Genomic DNA, 23,394 nt, shown 5'->3' on the forward strand with positions numbered 1-23,394 from the left:
AGTAAATGCAGTGTCCCTGATGTCCTGCTTGATCTACTGGTTACTAAGCGTGTCCCCTCCTGTGGCTTTATTTCACCACAATCAACTTGTTCCCTGAAACAGAAAGGGTCTTCAAGTTTTTCCTGTTATACATACGATGGCCCCGAAAAACTGTTGAAAGGCCAGCTGCTCAGGCCAGTAGGTACTGAGGACTATCAGAACTGATTGCTGGGTCAAGGCCATGTGCACACTACCAAGCTGTCTTCTTTCTTAGGCTGTTGGAAGAGGCTGGCCCAAATGGAGATGTGGGTGTACTGTGTGCCGATGTGTGCATGCTAGCAAGTGGGGATGTATTCATGTGTGTGGGTTCACGTGGGTGTGCAGCTTGTGTGTGCCTGTAACTCATCAAAGCTGCCAACCACCAGGACATGCCCTCTGCAGCTTCAGACAGAGCTCTCGCCTCTGAAGGCTGGCGGGGTTGAGAGCCAGGCAGGGAGACTGCAGGGTGAGCGCCAAGGCGGGGGCAGTGACTCTTCAAGGTCAAGGCAGCCAGGCCTGAGGAAAGGTCGATCCATGTCATTCCATGCATCCCTCCAAGTGACTGGATGAGGTCTGTCCATTAGTGTCTGCTAACAGGAGGCTGGGGCACGGTCTCTGTCTGTAAAGCACACTGTGCCACCGTGAGAGCCCAAAACCCAGTTAAAAAGCAGATGTGGTGAAGCGTGCTTATAGGCCGCGCTGATGGGAGGAAGAGGTGGCTCTCTGGGCTTGCTGGCCAGCCGGCCTAGCCCCACTGGTGAGTCCCCGGCCAGCAGGAAACCCTGACTTCAAAAAAGAAGAGACCCGATTCCTGCAAGTTGTCCTGACTCCCTCAGGCATGTGTGTGTGTGTGTGTGTGTGTGTGTGTGTGTGAGAGAGAGAGAGAGAGAGAGAGAGAGAGAGAGAGAGAGAGAGAGAGAGAAGTAATAAAACAAATGCAAGGTTTTGAGGCTACCTGAAGGCAGGAGACAGAGGTGGGAGGATTTCAGCAAGTTCTGGGCCAGCCTGGCCCACAAAGCAAGTTCGAGGTCAGCCTCATAGGGAAACCCTGTTTCAAAAGACCCACAAAACAAAATGAATAGGCAAGAACAAAACCAAGCCAAACAAGCAACTGGCTTCGCTGACGTGTGACTAGCACCTGACATAACCCATGCATCTGCGGCTGGGGTTCACTATATTTAACATGCCCTGCAGCCATCAGCGTCATCTGTTTCAGAAACATGTCACCATTGCACAGGAAACTCCTGCCATCAGCAGTCACTCCCACGCTCTGCCCTCTGTCAGCCCCAGACGACCATTGGTCTGTTTTCTGTCCCTGTGAACTCGCCTATTCTGGACATTTCATAGAATGGGCTTCATAGAAATGAAGTCACACAATGTGTGGCAGTTGTGTCTGGCCTCTGATCCTCAGCGCCATTTCCTCTCCTGTCTGTTTCCCAGGTGCTGACTTTACAGGCATGTGTGGCTACCATGCTCAGCTGAAGCACGGTCAGCTGCATACATACTTACACATGTAGGTATCTTTTTTGGAGTAGTTGCACATGCGTGTTTGCGTGCATGTGGAGGAGGACTACCTACATAGGAGCTGTTCACTTTGCTTTTGTGAAAGAGGGTCTCTCAAGACTCTTGGAACTTGCTGTAAGCTAGGCTGGCTGGCCAGTGAGCCCCAGGGACCCACCTGTCTCTCTATCTCAGGCACTGGGGCTAGAAATACTGCTGGTCAGTGCTGCTGTGACTGGCAGGTTCTGGGGAGCTGAGCAGAGAGGTCTTCATGTTTATACGGCAGCTACTTTACCCGAGTACAGGTCTTGGGTTTTTTTTTAACCTTTTTTTTTTTTTTGACACAAGGTATTGAGACAAGGTTTTTCTTTGTGACCCTGACTGGCCTGTATGTACAGCACAGGCTGGTCTCGAACTCATAGAAATCTGCTTGGTTTTCTGCCTCCTGAGCTCAGGATTAAAGGTGTGTTACCACCATCTATCTCCAGCTTCTATTTTTTTGATCCAAGGTCTCACTTTGTAGCCCAGGCTGGCTTGACTTCTCTATGTATCCCAGGCTTGTTAGACTTCTCTGTGTAGCCCAGGATGGTCTTGAACTTATGGAAATCCTCCTGCCTCAGCTTCCTTAATGCTGGGATTACAGGACCCATCATGCCTGGCTTCCAACTACTGTTTACTGAGAGCCCACTGCGTGCTGACTTCAGCAAGAGCTAGAAGCTTCTGGGCTGTTGGATATGCTCCCCTGGGCTCTGCAAGCTGCATTCTGTTGTATGTAAGACTGAGGTTTCCGCCCAGGAGCCACGTGACACAGAAACCAGCTGGACTTGGTCAACTCATTAGGATCCAAGCCCATGTTGGTTCTGACCACAGGGACAGTCTAATGCATGGAGGGAGTTCTATTTGAGGTGTCTCCTCCTCTCTACCTTCAAGACCACAGGGAGGGAGTTCCTGTTTGAGGTGTCTCCTCCTCCCTACCTTCAGGACCAAGAACACTGAGCCCTTTCCACTCTGAAGCCTCAGGACCTTTCTGCTTCCTGTTTCCTCTGCCTGGGAATTCCCCCCCCCCCCATCTTCTCCTGTCACATTCCAGGCATCAGCACCCCTACTGTGTGCTATGAGGTAGCGGGGGCTGCCTGGCTGTCATCATCCTCAGGAGGGTCACCTCCTTGTTGCTTGATCCCTGTCCCTGGCACTGTTTGTGACATTCCCTAGTAACTTGTTCATCATCTTGTCATGGCCCTGCCAGCTTGAATAATAATGAAACCCACTTACGAATCGGGAGTGGGGGAGACAGTTCGGCGGGTAGAGCAGATGCTGTGCAAACACGAGGGCCTGGATTTGGGTTCTGCACCTAGAGAAAAGCTGGGCAGGGCAGCGGCCATGTGCCTGGAGCCCCAGCACTGCGTGCTAGAGACAGGTGGCTCTCAGAGGCTCACTGGAGAATAGATCCAGGATGAAATTCCCACATCAACCTCAGGTCTCTACATACACCCACCTAGGCGAATGTAACCTCTACACACATGTACACATATGTACACACATGTACACACCATTTTGTTATCTGAGGCAGCATCTTACCCTCTGCCCTCAAACTTGCAATGCAGCCGAGATGAACTTAGACTTTTGTTTTTGTTTTTGTTTTTGAAGCCAGGGTTTCTCTGTATAGACCTGGCTGTTCTGGAACTCACTCTGTAGACCAGGCTGGCCTCGAACTCAGAAATCTACCTGCCTCTGCCTCCCAAGTGCTAGGATTAAAGGTGTGCACCACCACAGCCCAGATTTTTCTTTTCTTCTCTTCTCTTTTCTTTTCTTTTCTCTTCTCCTTTCTTTCTATCTTTCTTCCTATCTTTCTTTCTCTCTCTCTTTCTTTCTTTCTTTCTTTCTTTCTTTCTTTCTTTCTTTCTTTCTTTCTTTCTTTCTTTCTTTCTTTCTTTCTTTCTTTCTTTCTTTCTTTCTTTCTTTCTTTCTTTCTTTGAACTTGAACTCTTGATCCTTGTCTCTGCCTCTTGCATTCTGAGATAACAGATGTGAGCTACCACACCCTGAGTGCTAACACAGTGCTGGGGATAGAACCCGGGTTTCATGTATTTTAGTCAAGCACCTCACAGCCCAAGATACACCCCCCCCCCCCAGCCTATACAAGGGAATTTTTAGAAAGTTCAATTCAGGCATTCTTGGGAGCCCAACACTCCCAGAGCCTTGGAGACTCAATTCCCTCTACAGCAGGGCTCGATGCACTGGGCTTGGGGGTGGTGTGTGCAGAGAGAGATGTTCAGATACCCACTGCTTCCTATTGGCCTTGGGCCAGCTCTCCAGGACCATGTATGCTCTTTGGTTCTGTGAAAGATTTCAAATGGCTAAGATAGCAAATTTTACTTCAGACACAGGCTTCATCTAGCTGCCTATGAGCCATCTCTCATACATCCAGCATCTGATATAATGGTTGTCTGTCTATCCATCCATCATGTACTGATGTCTACAATCTCTCTGTCCATCTACCCATTATCTCTTAACCACTCTGTCATCTGTCACCTAGATATCTACTATTATCAATCACTGTTCACTTATCTGTCCCTCTCTTTCCATCATCTATTAGGTATCATTGACTTTTCTATCATCTGTCTACCCACTCATCTCCCTATTCACCACCTATCTCTCATTCACCTACCTCTCCACCCTTCCATCTATCTATGTATCTATCCACCATCTATCCATCCATCCATCTATCCATCCATTCATCCATCTATCCATCCATCTATCCATCCACCCATCTATCCATCCATCTATCCATCCACCCATCTATCCATCCATCTATCCATCCACCCATCTATCCATCCATCCATCTGCCCATCCATCATCTATTCATCTACCCACCCACTCATCCATCCATCCATCCATCCATCCATCCATCCATCCATCCATCCATCCACTCATCTATCCATCTATCCATCCATCTGCCCATCCATCCATCCATCCATCCATCCATCTACCCACCCACCCATCCATCCACCCACCCATCTATCCACCCGCTCATCCATCTATCCATCCATCCACCTACCCACCTATCAACCCACCCACCCACCCATCCATCCACCCACTCATCCACCCATCCATCATATATCTATGTATCATCTGTCTATCAATCCATCTATTTATCCATCTATCCATTATCTATCTACCTCCCTACTTATTAACAAATTTGTCATATATATGTATATCTATCCGTGCTTGAAAAAAACTAGGGATTTCCCATCTCTCTCTCTCTCTCTCTCTCTCTCTCACGAGCTCACATGACATGGAAGCAGGAAGTCCAAGAGTTCAAGGCCATTCTCAGCTATATAGTGAGTTTAGAGCCAGTGAGCTACATGAGATCCTATTTTACAAACACAGAGCAAGCATGGAGCTGGAGAGATAGCTCCGCAGTTAAGAGTACTTGTCCTAGCACCATACCAGGGTTCAATTTTCAGCATCCACACGGCAGTTCACACCGTAACTCCAGTTCCAGGGGCTCTGACTCCCTCTTTTGACCTCCAAAGACACCAGATATACATGTGGTAACAAACACTCATACACATAAAATAAACAAATCTAAACAATTATAGCAAATAAACAAACAAAAAAAGGAATATCAATCCAGTGTGCGAATGTATCAAATGTACACGATTCCTCGCAGGGCCACCTGGAGTTGCAGGCTTCTGTTGGAAACTGTTTTACCAGTTTCCAGAGACTGCTGTGGGCCCCTCTATACATGTCCTTCACCTTCTGAGGAATCTGGCAGGGATGGGTTACATAGCTCCTTGTTTGTATAAATTATTAGATTTTATTTGTTGTGTGTGTATATGTATGTAGACAAGCAAACAGCATGTTACACACCTGGAGGTCAGAGGCACGCTCCCAGGTGCCGGCTTTCTCCTTCTACCATGGGGGTCTGCGGAATCAAACTCAGTCATCAGCTGGGGTTGCAAGTGCCTTTACTCACCGAGCCATATTCAAGGCCTTCGTGTAAGAGGGGCGCCCTGCTTACAGGCTTCGGGTAGAATGCACACTCTGTTTACAGGCCCAATTTCACTTCTTCAACCTGAGCAATGATCCTCCTTTACTTGCCATGGGCCCCAACTTTACCACCTCTGCAAGGGGTATCACACTTGGCCACTGCGCTGGGCCAGGTGACGGGGCGGGGGAGGGGTGCGGGTAGCTAGGCCTTGGGCACTAGCACCATAGCTTCATTTGGTTTCATTCAGTCCTGTGCCCAAAGACTCTCAGCTAGGAAGCAGGGCCAGGGGCATGAGGGGCTCTGGAATTCTGATATAAGGAAGATTTTAACAAACAGCCATGGGACTGGAGAGGTGGTTCCTTCAGAGACCTGAGCTTGGCTACCAGCACCCATGTCTGGCAGCAAACAATTCCAGGGGATCAGACAACCTCTCGTGGCACATACACATACATATACAAATAAAATTTAAAATGAAGTATTACCTTAGGTTAAGAATTACAGCCATCGTCTGTGTGTCTGTCTTTTTTCCAGGTGTAGGACTTAGTGCTGTTTTCCACCCCAGGGAGTGTCCTTGGAGCCGAGAGGCCAGAACCATTTCAATCAGAGCAGCTCCAACTACCAGCCAGAGACCCTCGGTGAAGGTGGGCCTGGAGCTGGAGAGATGGCCCAGCAGTGAAGAATGCTCTTGCAGGGGCCTTGAGTTCAGTTTCCAGCACCCACATCTGGTGACTCACGACCACTTAAACTCTAGATGCAGTGGCTCAGACACCTGTCTCCCTGTGGACACCAGGCCTGCACATAATACATGTGTATATATGCATGTAAAACATTCACCCACATAAGCGAGTATATTTCAAACATTTTAGATTTAGTTTTATCTTATATGTCCTTATCCCCAGGACTCAGAGTTACAGATGATTGTGAGCCACTATGTGGGAACTGGGAACTGAACCCCGATCTTCTGTCAGAACAATGATACTCTTAACTGCTAAGCCATCTCTCCAGCCCCTAAATAGATAAACCTTAAAAAAACAATTAAAGGTGAGTCTGAGGTGCTTTCTCATAAGAGAATGGAGATTTGATCCTCAAGTGAGATTCATCTGCTCTTCTTGAGGCTCGCTGTTCACCTAGTCTGGTCAAATTAGTGAGCTCACTTCAGTGAGAGCCTGTCTCAAACACTAAGGTGCAGAATGACCAAGAGAGGCATGCAGTAGTGCTCTGACCTCCACACGTGCACAGAAGGAACACATGTGACACTTACACAAGAGCTTTCTTCCTTCCTTCCTTCCTTCCTTCCTTCCTTCCTTCCTTCCTTCCTTCCTTCCTTCCTTCCTCCCTCCCTCCCTCCCTCCCTCCCTCCTTCCCCCCCTTTCCTCCCCTCCCCTCCCTCCCCCTCCCCCTCTCTCTTTTGGTTTTTGAGACAGGGTAGAAACCTGTGTGTAGCCCTCTGTGGAATCTCTGTAGAAACCTCTGTGTAGCCCTGGCTGTCCTGGAACTCACTCTGTAGACCAGGCTAGCCTCAAACTCAAAAATCCACCTGCTCCTGCCTCTCAAGGGCTGGGATTAAAGACTGCCCAGATCTTTCTTTTTCTTTCTTTTTTTCTTCCTTCCTTCCTTCCTTCCTTCCTTCCTTCCTTCCTTTCTTTCTCTTTCTTTCTTTCTTTCTTTCTTTCTTTCTCTCTCTCTCTCTCTCTCTCTCTCTCTCTCTCTCTTCTTTCTTTCTTTCTTGGTTTATTTATTTATTGTGTACAGTGTTCTGCTTGCATATATGCCTGCACACCAGATGAGGGCATCGGATCCCATTACAGATGGTTGTGAGCTGGTTGCTGGAATTTGCACTCAGGACCTCTGGAAGAGCAGTCAGCGCTCTTAACCTCTGAGTCATCTCTCCAGTCCTCAAGATTTCTTTCTTAAAGTGTGTATGTGCTCTCAGGTGAATGGTGTGTGTGTGTGTGTGTGTGTGTGTGTGTGTGTGTGTGTGTGTGCATGCGCGCGAGTATCTATGGAGGCCAGAATAAGGCAGTGGATCCCTTGGGGCTGTAGTTAAAGGTGCTTGTGAGCTGCCTGGAGTGGGTGCTGGGAACTGAGCTCTGGTCTTCTGGAAGAGCAGCAAGGGCTTGTAACAGGCTGTCCCTACCCTCGTGCCTGGATCTTCTTCTGTTAATATGAGGGCTCAGAAAGTTACAGGCTTGTGTTCTGCATGTCTGGTTAATAACTGCTAGCAGGACCAGATGGACCGACAAGCAGCTTTCTGTTGCTGTGACACTACATTTGAGAAAAAAAACATTTAAACGGAGAAAAGTTCCACTTGGCACAGTTTCTAAGGTTTTCTTCCACACAGGGCTGGCCCCATGGCTTCAGGCCTGTGTTGTGGCAGGCTATCCTGTGGCAGAGGACGCTGCTCCCCTCACAGAACTGAGGATAAAATGTGAGAGTAGAAGAGAGAAGCCAAAAAGATGGGGAGGGGGGGCAGAGAGGCTTCTCCTCTCCCATGACAGTTTCTTCACAGTCAAGATGTGGAATCACCTAGAAGACATAACTCATCAGGGGAGGAGGGGCACCGGCCCTGAGCTGGGGCTCCTCAGCACAGAAGATGAGCTGAGCATACCTCGGCTTCCTGACAGTGCAGTGTGACCAGCCACCTCCCTGTCCTGCCACTGTGACTCTGCATCGTGATGGACTGTGCCCCTTAAACCCTGAGGTAAAGAAGATTTTCTTGCCCCTGGAAGTTGTTTTTATACACTGCTCTGTCACAGTAACAAGAAAACTACATGACCTCAGTTCAGAACACAACCCCAATGACTTAACTTCCTCCTGCCAGGCTCTTCCTACTAAAGGTTTTACCACCTCCTAATAACTGCTACCACCATGGAATCCAAACCTTTAACCCATAGGCCTTTAGGGGCCATGGAAGAGCTAAACCACAAAACTGCTGTGTTTCCTATAACCAGGGGAACATTTGCTGCTCCAAAAATAACACCTTCAGCCCCAAGCCAGCTAGTCAGAGCCTTCACCCCCCAGCCAGCTAGTCAGAGCCTTCACCCCAAGTCAGCTAGTCAGAGCCTTCACCCCCAGCCAGCTAGTCAGAGCCTTCACCCCCAGCCAGCTAGTCAGAGCCTTCACCCCCAGCCAGCTAGTCAGAGCCGCCTGCTCTGCAGACTGTCGCCTGACTTCCACAGCCCCTCCTTGGGGTTTGGCTTTACAGGGTTAAGCAGGGAAGTGTTCCAGTCACCTAATTTCTCTTCTCAGAAACATCCAGGTGAAAGAGACATGATACTTTTCTATGGATTGTTGACACATTCTGGCTTGCACAGCCCTCTCAAACACACTACAGCCCCCTCTCTTCAGGAGTGGCTCCAGCCAGGCTTCACGGGGGCTTTGAAGCACCCACAGGCAGCTTCCTTACCCAGGAGTCCCAGGCCTTCTCTGACAGTCTCTCTCTCTCTTTTTTTTTTTTTTTTTTTTTCGAGACAGGGTTTCTCTGTGTAGCCCTGGCTGTCCTGGAACTCACTTTGTAGACCAGGCTGGCCTCGAACTCAGAAATCCGCCTGCCTCTGCCTCTCAGAGTGCTGAGATTACAGGCATGTGCCACCACCGGCCGCTCTGACAGTCTCTTTAAAGGTGTGTGTGTGTGTGTGTGTGTGTGTGTGTGTGATGCACACACATAGCTATGTTTTCTTTCTTTCATTCTTTTTTTTTTTTGGTTGGGTTTTGTTTTTGTTTTTGTTTTTGAGACAGGGTTTCTCTGTGTAGCCCTGGCTGTCCTGGAACTCACTCTGTAGACCAGGATGGCCTCGAACCCAGAAATCCACCTGCCTCTGCCTCACAGAGTGCTGGGATTAAAGGCGTGCACCACCACTGCCCGCTGCTGTGTTTTCATAGAAGCTAATTTCCAATTCTGCTCTTGCCAAAGGCTGGGTCCCACCCTCTCATCCTTGCTTCTGGCCCATCCCACCATATAAGGCCCCTCAACACCATAAACTGGGGTGTGGTCAATGGGCAGTGTACACACCTACAACCCCAACACTGGAGAGGCTGAGGAGCATTGTGAGGCTGGCCTGGTGTGCGTAGTGAGAGCCCATGTCAAATGAAACCGAAACAACAGGCTCACTGCAGATAGCAAAAGACAATCCTGTTCCTCTGGAGAGTCACAGTTTTAGGGGCTCTGGGTCAGGAAATGAGAGGAAGCAAATTGCCTAATGCTGGCTCTGGAAGACATGTGCAGTGGCCGATATACAGGGTTCAGAAGCACAGCCTGGGTGGGGCAGGGTGTAGCCTCTGGCATGACCTGCCTGTGTGGACTGCAAGGTGCCGAGCTCAGAGCTGGTGGGAAGTGGGCCCTATGGATCTGTCTGCTGTCTGGTCCCCAGCCTTGAAAGCAGAATGTGTTCTCAATAGACCAGGATCCCCAGGAGGTGGAGGGAAAGCCCCACCCCCAACCCCGGGGCCCAGGGGCCTCCCTGCTGTGTCTGAGCCTGAGCACTGCACCACCCTTTGCGTATTAGGGTGGCATCTTGTTGGTCCTCTGTTGCCTCTTGGTATGTATGGTGGCCTCAACACAGTGTGATTTATATTCTGTGTGTGTTCTGTGTATTTGTGGTGTATGGAGACAAGTTATGTAGCTTTGACTGGCTTCAAACTCATAAAGATCTGCCTACCTCTTAAAAGCGGGTGCCTCCAAGCCTGGCTTTCTGCTTCTGCCCTTTCCCTACCTTTTGAGGCAGGATCTCACTAGCTAGAAGGCTCACTTAGAGCTGTGTAGACCAGGCTGGCCTTGAACTCAGAGATGTGTCTGTCTCTGCCTCTGAGCACTGGGGTTAAAGGCGTGCATCACCATGCCCAGCCTCTCTCTTGCTTGTTTTTGATATAAGGTCTCTCGCTGCATCTGGAGCCCACAAACTCAGCCAGAGGGGCTGTGAACCCCAGGGGGCCACCCATCTCTGCATCCTGAGCAGTAAGACTGCTGATGCAATGTCATGCCAAGCTTTAAAAATCAAATGTATGTATGTATGTATGTATGTATGTATGTTTGTATGTATGTATGTTTGTATGTTTGTATGGATGTATTTGTACATGTGCGTGTGTTGGGCACATGTATGACAGAGCATGCTTGTGGAGGTAAGAAAACAACTTGGAGAAATCAGTTCTCTTTTCCTACTATGTAGGTCCCGGAACAAGTTAGGTTGCCGGGGTGGTGGCACCTATACCTGCTGAGCTGCCTGGCGGTCCACACCTGGCACTTTAGGTAGGCGCTGGGGATTCAAACTCAGATCCCATGGTTATGAGGTAAGCAGGGCATTGACTAAGCCATCTACTTGCCCCATGCTTTTACTTTAAAACGACCCAATGACCTTTGCTCAGAAAGCATTTCCTAAGACAATGTGGTAAGATGCTGACAGCCTGTACCATTCACCAGCGGCTTGGTGGTGTAGGCCCTCACACCTGTGCTCTTGGGTCTCCAGACCCCATGGGAGAACTGTCTCCCTGAAGCCATCATCTGGAAGAAGAGGAAGGTTAGACCTCCGGCGGCTCTGCCTCTGCGCCAACTCCCATTTCTGTACTTAGAGCTGCTGGGCCATCAAGGGGCAGGGTGGTGGCTGACCGGGATGTGGGTCAAAGGGCACCACACCTTTCAAATGTTCACCTGTTATCTTGAGGAGCTGTTATAGGTTTAGGGTGTGGATATACTGGAGGAAAAGGCACAGTAGCTGCTCTGGTCCCCAGAGCTTACAGGCAAAGGGAGAATTGAGGTCCTGTGGTATCTGGGACAGACCCTTTGTCAGCCTTGTGGCCACCATGATCCCTGCCACTGTCACAGTACAGCCTACTCAGGGAGTCCCTGAGAGCAAGGCCTGGCTGGGTGCCTGGAGACAGACAGGAGTCTCTCCTGAAACACTGGTTCTCTAGCCTTGCCTGACACGACCTTCCTGAGGGAGACAGCAGCTAGCTGTAAGACAGCTGCATTTTACTGGAGAAAGTGTTCGAGGTGTCCATGAGGGCCGCAACTACTTCACTGCTGGAATGGAATTGGAGATTTTTAACCTTATTCATTTATTTTTGCGACAGGGTCTCTCTATGTAGACCAGGATAGTCTGGAACACACAGAGCCATCTGCTTCTGCCTCCTGAGGACTGGTGTACTACACCTATACCTGGCTTGCTTTATTTTTGAGACAGATCTCCTGCAGCTAGGATTGGCTCTGAATTTCCCTTGGAGCTGGCCTTGAACTTCTGATCCTTTTACTTCCACCGTCTAAGTACGAGAACTACAGGCTTGCTCTTTCACCCTGCCCCCCAACCCTGTTATTTATTTTTATTTTATATACATTGGTGTTTTGCCTACATGAGGGAGTCAGATTCCCTGGACAGGGAGTTAGACAGCTGTGTGATGCCATGTGGGTGCTGGGAATTGAACCTGGGTCCTCTAGAAGAACAGCTCTGAACCACTGAGCAACCCTCCAAGCCCCAAGAGCTTGTTTTAAATATATTTATTGGGGCTGGTGAAATAGCTTAGCAGATAAGATCATTTATTGCTCGCCACGTGGTAGGGGCTTACGTCTTTAATACTAGTATTTAGGAGGCAGCGGCAAGTATATCTGGCCAAATTGGTTTCCTGGCTTCCAGGAAAGCCAGGGTTACACAGAGAAACCCTGTTTCAAAAAACAAAGGGGAAAAAAACCCTGTTTACTGCTGTTGAGGAAGTCCAGGGGTTGGTTCCCAGCACCCACAGGGTGACTCACAACCTCCTATACCTCCAGGCCCAGAGGACTCACTGGCATCTCTGGTCTCTGTGGACACCAGCACAGAGGTGGTACACATAAACTCACACATACAAATAAGTAAGGTGTTGCAGGATATGTGATCACACAGTGAACCCTAAGATTGTGTTACTGAAAGCCTGTTTCCAGTTATAATGGCGTACAGCTCTTAGCTCACACCTTTAATCCCTCTGGCTGGAGTCAGTACATAGGCCCTTACTACACACCTTTACTTCCAACACAAGAAGTTTGGTGGGATTGGCTCCATGGATAAAGCACTTGTTGCACAAGCCTGGAGACCTGAGTTCAGATCCCCAGAACCATGTATAAGTCACATGTTTAATCCCGGTACACCTACAGGAAACGGGAGGTGGAGACAGGAGTCTCTGAGCTCCATGGTCAGCTGACCTGGCTTACGCAGTGGTGAAGAAACTATCTTAAATGAGCTGCAAAGTAGGTCCAACTCCTGAGAATTGTTCTCTTTGGCATAGACTGAGGCATACCCATCCTGAGGGGTCTCTGTGTCCTCCAACATACACACGCGCACGCGCGCGCGCACACACACACACACACGGAGAGGGAGAGGGAGAGGGAGGGAGAGATTGGTGGGACAGAAGCTGCAGGTGCCTGAGCACTTCACACCCAAGGCCTGCCTCCCACCTTCCTCCCTGAGCCACGTGGTTTGCTGGTTTGCGGTCTGTGAGAGAGGCTTGCTCTCAGCAGCTCCCTCCCCCTTCCAGGCTTCAGGCTAGAGCTGGCGGTGGGGTGCTGCCCTCTACTGCATACAGAAGGAGCTGCAGGGAAACCTGGCTGCTGGGTAACTGCCTCCCACACCAATCTGAAATCCCCACCCTCCAGAGTTGGACAGCTGGTTGTGGTAGTGCACAGTTGCAATCCCAGCACTGAGAAGGCTGAGATGGGTTGCTTCAGGTTCAAGGCCATCCTGGGCTATGAGGAATGATACAGCAATACCTACTGTGTCTCAAAAAGCCTGAAAATCAGAGTGAGGGTCATTTCATAGGGGCTGCTGGGAAAAGTAGGACAATGGTCACATGACTGGTCACAGGCTACTGTCACTGGAAGACTCTGGCATTTCCTGTGGATGGCCTATGCTTCCTCCCTGACTCCATGCTTCTAGCTTGGTCTTTAGAGCCTATGCGACCTTCTTGGTGGTCTTCCCCAAAGTGGGCCTGACTCACAGGGTCACAGTCCTGGAGCCCCAAACCCCTCCTAGGGTCAGAACTCCCTTCTGCCTCAACCTCTGCCCTATTGTCACTGTGCTCCCCTCCATCCTGGGGCTGCTGGAGCACTGACCCTGTACTGAGACCTCTGTCATACATAGAACAGCGGAGGCAAAGGACACAGCTGACAGACACACAGACATCTCCAGGCCAGGGGCAGCTCTCCTGGAGCAGCTTGCTTCATCCTGAGACAGGGTCACAGAGCTCAGGTTGGCCCGGGGCTTACTATGCAGGTGAAGATGATCTTGAACTTGGGAGTCCTCCTGCCTCAGCTTCTGAGGGTTTTCTGCATGCTAGGACAGTAAGTACATTGTCACCTGAGCCACATGCCCAATCCCAGCAGCTGTCCTGGTAACCCACTCCGGCTCTTGCCCACTTCTGTGCCAGGTGTGGGTCCCCCTTCTGCCTGCCACAGCTGCCAGTCCGTACAAGTGGGGCAGGGCCTGGCCAGTCATTTTCTCCGGGCTTGCCACTAGGGCTCAGGGTGATGTTTGTTCTGACATGGCTAATGTACCCCACCAGTCAGTATGAACTGGCTTTAACTGCAAGTCACAGGCTCAGTTTCCTAGAAAATACTTTATTTGTTTTCATTGTCAAACAGGGTCTTGCTGTGTAGCCCAAGCTGGCCTGGAACTTGTGATCCTCCTGCCTCAGCTTCCTGAGTTTATTAGACATCTCAGAACTTCTTAAACATCAGCTCGGGGGTCACAGCAAACGAGGAGCAATCTCGATGGTGTTAATCCGGAGGACGGTCTGTGGGTTCACAATGACTGAAAGAGAGAACCTTGTCATGGGCTCGGTCTCATGCCCTTCAGACAACTGTCTCTGGGATCTGGCCAATACAACAGTGCACTCTTCCAGCCAGGTCCCTTGTTCCTATTGTTTATTTGATGTGTACTGACCACCCCAGTAGCCTATGGACCAAGGTCTGCTCCCATAGCCACACTGGCCTCAAGGCTTCCAAGGCAGGATGGACCTGCTCACTGGGTTAGGGACGGGAGAGGCTTCCCTTACACAGACTGTGGTGCTGCTGACTGCAGGTACAGGAGACTACACTCCACTGCCCAGGGTGCTTCACAACTGCCACTGTTAATATTTTGGGGGGGGGGATATGAGGGAGCTGATTAAAAATATTTATTTAAATTGTATTTATTGTGTGTGCACATGCAAGTTGTCACAGTGTGTCTGAGTGTGTGTGTGTGTGTGTGTGTGTGTGCACACGCACTTACAGCCAAGCCATCTCATTGGTCCTGGGCCTGGCTTGAGATAGGACCTTGCTGTGCTGTCCAGGCTGGCTGTGCACCCTGCCTTGGCCTCCTCAGCTCACAAGTCTAGCACTAGACCTGGCCTCATCTACTGTGGTGCCACTCCCAGAGACAGGCTCTGTAGCCTCTCTGTGTCCTAGGCCCTGCCCTGGGGCCCCTCTGTTTGGCAGGGATTGGCTGGATTCTCTGGCCCTCTAGCTGTTCATGGGCCACCTACTGCTTTGAGGGTGTCAGACTTCTACATCAGAACAAAGCAGGCCATGGGGGACAGGTGCACCTATCAGGGCTAGTAAGTGATCTCCCTCGGGGATGAGATTACTCAGGGGCAAGGACACTAGTGTTTGCTCCTGCCCTCCATGTTCTACCTGGCCTTGGCACCACACCCACCACCTGGCACTGCCCACCCATGGCTTCTATCACCACAGGGGATTCTTGCTTAGAATGAATGGTTGCCAGACCAACCATCGAAAAAGGAAAGGGTGCCCTGAGAAGTCCCCCTCAGACGTCACCTGCCCTGTCCACAGGGCAGCAGCCTCATGGCCTACTCCTCCCTGTGGGAGTTTGCCTTTGCTTCCTGAACAGCCCCAAGGCAGCTCTCAGTTGAAGCTGAGGGCCAGCTTGTCGCCTTCTCCCATGGGTACCAGGCACTGTGGCCTCACCCCCAGACATCCCTGATGTCTTCTCTCCTCGCACTGGCTCCAGGGCCTCTTTAGCATCCTCTGCTTTCAGTCTTCAGATGAGCCTCCCCAGTTCCTTAAAAGTCAGCCATCTGGATGCCAACAAGTGCTAGCTGACAGGAGCCTGATATAGCTGTCTCCTGAGAGGCTAGGCCAGTGCCTGACAATTACAGAAGTGGATGCTCACAGCTAACCAATGGACTGAGCACAGGGTCCCCAATGCAGGAGCTAGAGAAAGGACCCAAGGAGCTGAAGAGGTTTGCAGCCCCATACACGGAACAACAATATGAACCATCCAGTACCCCCAGAGCTCCCAGGGACTAACCCACTAACCAAAGAGTACACATGGAGGGACCCATGACTCCAGCTACATATGTAGCAGAGGATGGCCTTTTCAGACATCAGTGAGAGGGGAGGCCACTGGTCCTGTGAAGGCTCAGTGCTCCAGTGTAGGGGAATACCAGGTCAGGAAAGTGGGAGTGGGTGGGTTGGTGAGTAGGGGGAGGTGGAATGGGGTAGGGGGTTTTCGGAGGGGAAATGAGGAAAGGGGATAACATTTGAAATGTAAATAAAGCAAATATCTAATTTTAAAAAAGTCAGCCAGCCTTGACCACTCAGAGCAAGTTCGGACTTGGCACCTCCATGACACTGCTGGGGCCTGTTCCTAAAAGGCCAAGCAGGAGCAGCAGCAGAAGTGAGGATGCAGGCTGCCTGGTCTGATCAATGACTTCAAAGAGCACAGCTGCCCCGCCCCCGCAGAGGCCATGAACCTGTCCCTGAACATCAGTCACGTCTCCCTTTGAAGTATCTGTGATGTCATATGCACAAACACATGTGCTGACAACATGAGGCTGCCTGCCAAGAGATTCCTGCCCTGTCACTACCTCAGCCTGACCTGTGCAGGGTGTGAACTCGTCCCAGCACCTGTGGGAGCTGCTTGCAGTTTTCCAAGACAATCTAATACACCACTGCTGCCTCCAGTGTCTCGAGGTGGGTGCCCTGCTCAGTTGACAGCTGCTATGTGGTCTGCATGTTGCAATGGGGCAGTGTGCGTTGTCCTGCGGCTCTGATCCCACACAAGGCTGGCATGACCTCACCCTGGCACTACCCAGCCACTTGGTAGGAAACATGGCACAGCCATGGTGTGCTGGGTGCACAAGCCGAGGACACTGTCTCACACTTACTTTTCATCTTCCTGAAGTTTTTCCTTTTCCTAAATTTCATGTTGATTTTGGGCCATGATTCTGTCTTTTCAATGACTGTGGCTTCAACTCGCACGAGATCCTTTCTAGAAAGACAGGAAAGAAAGGACACTGTGACAGTGCACCTCCTTGACTGCATTTCAGCTTCACGCACAACCTGTGGAAGCTCCCCAAAGAATTCCTGGTTCTGCAGTGGGGTTTCATGCAGCCCAGACCAACCTTAAATTCTCTACATCCAAGGAACAAATCTGACCTCTGACCCTCCTGCCTCTGCTTCTTGTGTAGGGACAACAGCCATGTGCCCCACAGATGGTTCTTTCATTTTGAAAATGGTAAGAAAGCATAACGAGGATTATTAAAAAAAAAAATCTTTTAGTCAAGTGTGACTGCAAATACCAGTATTTGAGAGGCAGCTCATGAGGATGGCCACAAAGTTAAGATCAGCCTAGTATACATTGTGATTTCTAGACTAACCAGGGCTAGACAGAAACTCTGGTTCAAAAAACAAAACAAAACACAAACCAACAAACAAACAAATCAACAAAGAAAAAAATTTTTTTGATTAATTTTGTTTGTGGTGTTGAGAACACAATCCCAGGGTCTCACACTTAACAGGTAGGCACTCTATCTCTGAGAGGAACCACCAGTCCTTAAGATGATCTGAAAGAATACACTGGCTGCCAGCTAAGGTGGTGCATGCCTTTAATCCCAGCACCCAGGAGGCAGAGGCAGGTGGGTCTCCTGTGAGTTCAAGGCCAGCCTGGTCCACATAGTGAATTCCAGGACAGCCAAGGCTACATAGAAAAGCCTGCCTCAAGAAGCTGAAAGGAAGGAAGGAAGGAAGGAAGGAAGGAAGGAAGGAAGGAAGGAAGGAAGGAAGGAAGGAAGGAAGAAAGGAAGGAAGAAAGGAAGGAAGGAAGGAAGGAAGAAAGGAAGAAAGGAAGGAAGGAGAGGGCGAGGGAGAGGGAGAGGGAGAGGGAGAAGGAGAACTACACTGCAATGGATTAATGACTGAGTCACCCGGCTGGGTATCTCCAAACACCCACCAGAATTGTAAGGAAGGTGTTGCATTTAACTTTTATAGTGATGTTCAATAATCCCCACTGGGCCTGACCACATCACGTCCAGCCTGTGAACCAGCCCAGCCCTGGACCAAGCCCAGCGTTTAGAAGCTCATTACCCGAGGAGCGGCTTGCCAAGGAGTGTGAAGTTGTCTGCCCCAACCAGCAGGACCTGAGAAAAAAAAAAGTAGCACTTTTAATCCCTGGTCCTCGTCAACTCCACAGAAGCTGCTGGGAGCAGGGAGCAGATGATGCCTCCATGCTGAGACTGGAGAGAAACTGAAGACAGAGAGCTCCAAGGCCACAGCGGACGGGGAGAATGACCTCTGACCTCCGCTACCCACAGGAGAGGCAGATGCTGGAGGATCTGGAGCAGTCTGGTCTACACAGCAAGTTTGGGGATACAATACAGGAGACATTGTCTCAAATAAAAACAATCAGACCAAGCTGCCCTGGCGGCCATCACTGCTGTCCACACAAGCTGCCTTGGCCATCACTGCTGTCCACACAAGCTGCCCTGGCGGCCATCACTGCTGTCCACACAATCTGCCCTGGCGGCCATCTCTGCTGTCCACACAAGCTGCCCTGGTGGCCATCTCTGCTGTCCACACAAGCTGCCCTGGCGGCCATCACTGCTGTCCACACAAGCTGCCTTGGCCATCACTGCTGTCCACACAGCATTATACTGCTGGAACTTCCCAGCCTCCCCTACAACATCAGGTGCTAAAAATCTTGCTCCAAGCTCTCTGGCGGCTTGTGTCTGCAAGTGATCAAGGCTATGGAGATGCGCCTGGCTCGACTGCCCTCCACCACCCCTAGTCTCCCTTTGGCTCTGCCCCATGCTGAGCCCACCCCACCCCCATCCGCTGTCTGTGACTCTAGTTTTTCAGTGCAGCTGAGAAAACCCTCAGAAATGCTCACTGGGTGCCAGGGTCCCCTAGTCTACAACACCACGTGCACCTCACCTTCTCCAACCGAATCCTCTCTCCACACTTGATGTCCAATTCATTTTCAATTAGAATCAGGTCCTCGGCGGTCACCTTCCATTGGTGGCTGGCAAAGTGCACGACAGCAAAGAGCCGGCCATACTGGCCTGTGGCAATCAGCTCATTCACCTTCTTCACAACCTCTGCAGGACAGTGGGTGGCAATCACTACACAGGCAGCTGGCTGTCCACCGGCTCCCTTGGCAGGAGTGCTCCTGAAGTCTGTCCAGCCCTGCTCACCCACCCAGCAGGCAGGTGCTCTCAGGAGCACGGGCAGGAAGTGTTACTTCTGCAGTTTTGGAGCAGAACCCTCATCTTGTTTATTTATTTTTTTAAAACAATGAATAACCAGTGCACAAACAGACCATGATGGTGCACACCCATAATCCCGGCATTTGGGAGGCTGAAGCAGGACGGGCAGTGAGTCTAGCCTAGAGTATATCCCAGGGCGAGGAGTGTGCAGTCTAAGTGAGAGGACAGTCCTTCTGCAGCCTGAGGGGCCAGATTCTAGGTCCTGAGCTGGCAGGGCCTCCTGCCCACCCCCATCCCAGCACCTTCCTGTTCCCACGGGGCCCGCCTTCCCTCTGCATTCCTTCTCTAGCAGGCCCACCTGCCCCCTCTCCACACCTGTTCCCTGTTCCCATGATCACTGCTCTGGCTCACATCAAGGTCCCTAGTCTTCAACTTCGCCCTGAGAAGACACCGATTGAACATAGACCCCACCCTGAGCCAAGAGCTGGACACACAGGACAGACATAACAAATCTGCTCTGGAGAAGGCCAAGGCCAGAAGCAGCTCCTGATATCTCCAATGAAGGCTCCATGAGGAGGCACCAAACACATAGAGCTCTCCTGTGATGCCCTGAACAGTGAGTGAGCATGGACAGTCAGCAAGTGCTGCAGAGAGACACGCAGGACCTGTAAGGCCCGCACACAGATGCCGCCGCTGCTCAGCTTCCCATCCAGGATGCTGACTTCTGTGGCAAGTCCTCCAGCCAATCCCAGACCTCCAGGGTGGCTGCACTTAGCCTGAACAGGATCTCAAACAGTATTTTAAAATACCAGAAGATTCCTGCAATGATGGGAACTTCTAACTTTGAGGAAGCTGAGCCATGACTCCTCAGCAAGCAACAGCTATGCTGCCCTTTCCTGACATGTAGCCCAGGCTGGCCATGAACTTGTGGTGCTCCCAACTGAGTCCTGGGGTGATGGGGTTGCACTGATACATAACATAGCTGGAGATGGAGGTGCACCCACTACCCCTCCTATCACCTGAGTTCCTTGTGGCAGATGCTGGAGGGCTATTTATCAAGAGAAGATTCAGCGTAAATGTTGGTGTTTACCAACCAAAATGGATATGAGGTCTCACGTGTGCTGCGGTTCAGAGCACTCAGAAACCTGCTGCCTTGCTCTGTGGCAAGGATTACCTCAGTGACTCATGGGAATGGATACTCAGTGCTACCCATTCATTTCCCTTTCTATTCTGTTTTTTGAGATATAGTCTCACTCTGCAACCCAGGCTGGCCTCAAACTCTCAGCAATCCTCCTGCCTAGGCCTCCCCCAAGTGCTAGGGCTACAAAGACCTCCCTGCACAGCCCCTGCAAAGTCTTACCAGCATGGTGTCTACTCTCTTCAACAGGGTCCGGCAGAACCACTTCTTGCCAGGGTGGTGAACTCAGGGAGGTCTTAGGAACATATCTGCAAAAGCCATTTCATAAACACATATCACATGCTCATGAAAGGCAGCTTCAACTTCCCAAGAAACAGCTGTGCAGTAAGCATCAGGAGGGTGTGCACAAGATTGCTATGGAGGGGCATAAAACCCACAACACTAATCCTGGCTCTGCATCACTAGTACAGGTGTTCCAACCCTTCCTTCCCAGGGGGACCGTGTAGACTTCAGACTAAGCCTCGCCTATGTATGCCAGTCACAAACACACAGGATAGCTCTGTTCACATCTGGGCAATGAATGGACACTTTCTCACCATACCAGTTCTCAAGAGTCCCTAGGAACATAAACTCCATAGTCCGTGGCCAGGTAGTGACCTTGAGGGACCAGGATTCTCTAAAGCCTCTGTCCTGGGTGCCACTGGGCCCAATGACTGGACACAACATAGCTAGATGAAGAACATATAAAAAGTAGCTGGGAAACAGAGCCAGGAAGGAGGGCTGGACCTGTCACAGGAGAATTGGAAGAACAGGCTGCTCAGTGAAATGCCACATGGGGTTTCTTCATGTTTTCAGACTCTGTTTTGTAATTTGTCCTTCTGAGAATCAAAGAGGCTTCTGCTGCTGAGAATATCTACACAGCCAGGACACAGATTTTTTGGCTAAACCATCCGGAAGGCAGTTGCTGTTCTTGGGAGTGTGCATACATACATGTAATCTATGCACACACACTCATTATTTCTGTTGGGGACAGAATTCTATGTACGCATGCATGCATGATGCATGTGTATACATTTATGCTGAAGGAGAAGCTCAAGGCTTCAAGTATGTTGGTCCAACATGCTATCACTGAGCTATGTAGAGAAATTTGTTGTTATTTTATTTTAAAGACAGGGTTTTTCTGAGTAGCTCTGGCTGTTCATCTGCCTCTGCCTCCTAAGTGCTGGGATTAAAGACTTGTGCCACCAAGTCTGCCATCACACCCAGCCTCAAATGTAGAGAGACCTTTTAACTTGAAGGTAACATTTACAGATAAGTGGAAAAATCACCAAACCCACATTTTGGTATTTTACCCTTGTGGATATGAAGCACTCTGTGAATTGAACCTTCGAGAAGCAGACCAGAGGGAGGCTGTGAGAAGAAAAGAAACACAGTGGGTAGTTACTATGATGACATGCACAGTTCTCTTGCTGGTATATGGTTTAACATACTGTGTTACAACCTGCCTGTGAAAAAAGTCCAGGGGAGGACTGGGGATGGCTCGGTGAGTAAAGAACCTGCTGTACAAATGTGAGGACCCGAGTTCAAGCCACCAAGATTAAAATAAAAAGCCAGGCACTTCTGTTACCCCAGCACTAGGGAGTGGAGACAAACAGATCTCAAGGGCTTGTTATTAGCCAGTCTAACCAAATAGCCAGCTCCAGGCTCGGTTCACTAAGAAACCTATAGAAATAAGGTGGAGAGGGGCTTGAGAGATGGGCCAGTGGTAAGAGTAACTGTTGTTCTTGTAGAGGATATTGGTTCCTAGCACCCACACGGAAGGCCACAAGTGTCTGCAACTCCAGCTCCAGGGATCTGTGATAAACCAGCATGCTTCCATCTTAAGCTGGAATGCCATCTTACAGTAAAGAAAAGGTAGGTTCATTTCTGTGTCTCAAGGATTGGGTTAGCCCCACTTTAACTACAAATGGTTTTATACTGCCTGTTCCAGAAAACAACTATTCCTTTGTTTCAAAGTTGTTATGAACACCTACATTTTTTTTTCTTTTCGTTTTTTGAGACAGGGTTTCTCTGTGTAGTCCTGGCTGTCCTGGAATTCACTCTGTAGACCAGGCTGGCCTCGAACTCAGAAATCCACCTGCCTCTGCCTCCCAAGTGCTGGGATTACAGGTGTGCGCCACCACACCCGGCTGAACACCTACATTTGTCTCATAAGATTATTGTGACCACCTAGTTTCGCTTATGTTCTGCCCCACCCCCACCCCGGAAACCTCCTACTCCTGAACTATAGAAACCCTTATTTCATCTGTGTCCGGTGCTGACCTCCTGAACCCTGATGTAGGTGGAGGCAGCCTGTGTACACAAGCGAAAAAACTTGCTTTAATTAATTTGGCCATGATGATTTGAGTTGGTGGCCTTTCTCCTGGTATCTATGGATTAACATCTGACGCTTTCTTCTGGACTCCAAAGGCACCTTCATTTAAGTGCACAGAAAGGACATCCCCACACAGAAACATCACAGTAAATCTTTTTAAAAAAAAAATAAGTAAAGAAAGAAAATGAAAAGGCAAAATAGTATCCACTGGACATCATAACCTGATCTCTACACGGGCATGGGCACCCACGTGCACACATACATACATACACATAACACATACACAAACCAAAAGGTCTGGGTCAACAAAACTAGGGACACATTACTTAATTACTTGTTATGTTTCAAGATGGTTCATTTCATGGTCTAAGGTCCTAACATTAAAACCACTCACTCCTTTCTTCAACGTCATTTTTTTTTTCTGATCCGAGGGTGGCTAGCAGCCCGAGGATAATGGTCCACATTCGTGCTCTACTTAGCAGCTTCTAAATCGCTTCTTTCTTTACGTCCCTATTGTATGACCCTGGGTAGGTCATTTCTCTAGTCCCATTTGTGTCTCTGTACTATAGGACATAAACATAAGTTTAAGAGCACTTGTCAGTATTAAACAATGAACCAAAGGAACCACGTTGTCATCTCAGGTTCGCGTACTTCAAACCCCGTGCAATATTTACGACGCCCGCAACCAACACTCTAGATACCAAGGCGAACTCAGACACACAAGCGGCAGACGGCGGAAGCACCGCTAGTTTCCTCCCTCACCAAGCCTCCCTGGTCTCACCAGGGCCGAGTCCCTGGGATGTCAAAATGCTTCGGCTACACACAGACACCAGCCGCCCGAAGACGCCTGGCAATGCCGAACTCGCTATGGCAGCTGCCATTTTTTTTCCCCCCCCACGGTCCCGACCGGAAGCGGAAGCGGCGCGAACG

At 50.0% G+C, this 23,394-nt stretch overlaps 1 protein-coding gene across 1 annotated transcript; it reads right to left on the minus strand.

Moving 5' to 3' along the window:
- Positions 1–14,071: 14,071 nt before the first annotated feature.
- Positions 14,072–23,387, minus strand: Mrpl21 (mitochondrial ribosomal protein L21). The gene is made up of 7 exons (XM_052194395.1): positions 23,246–23,387; positions 21,443–21,500; positions 20,313–20,398; positions 18,681–18,844; positions 17,835–17,887; positions 16,637–16,740; positions 14,072–14,280 (listed from the first exon to the last, which is right to left on the minus strand). Exons 1-7 carry the CDS (start codon positions 23,343–23,345, stop codon positions 14,216–14,218), a joined length of 630 nt encoding a protein of 209 aa, XP_052050355.1. The 5' UTR covers positions 23,346–23,387; the 3' UTR covers positions 14,072–14,215.
- Positions 23,388–23,394: the final 7 nt, after the last annotated feature.

Source organism: Apodemus sylvaticus, chromosome 1 (genome assembly GCF_947179515.1).
Source record: "Apodemus sylvaticus chromosome 1, mApoSyl1.1, whole genome shotgun sequence".
NCBI lineage: Eukaryota > Metazoa > Chordata > Mammalia > Rodentia > Muridae > Apodemus > Apodemus sylvaticus.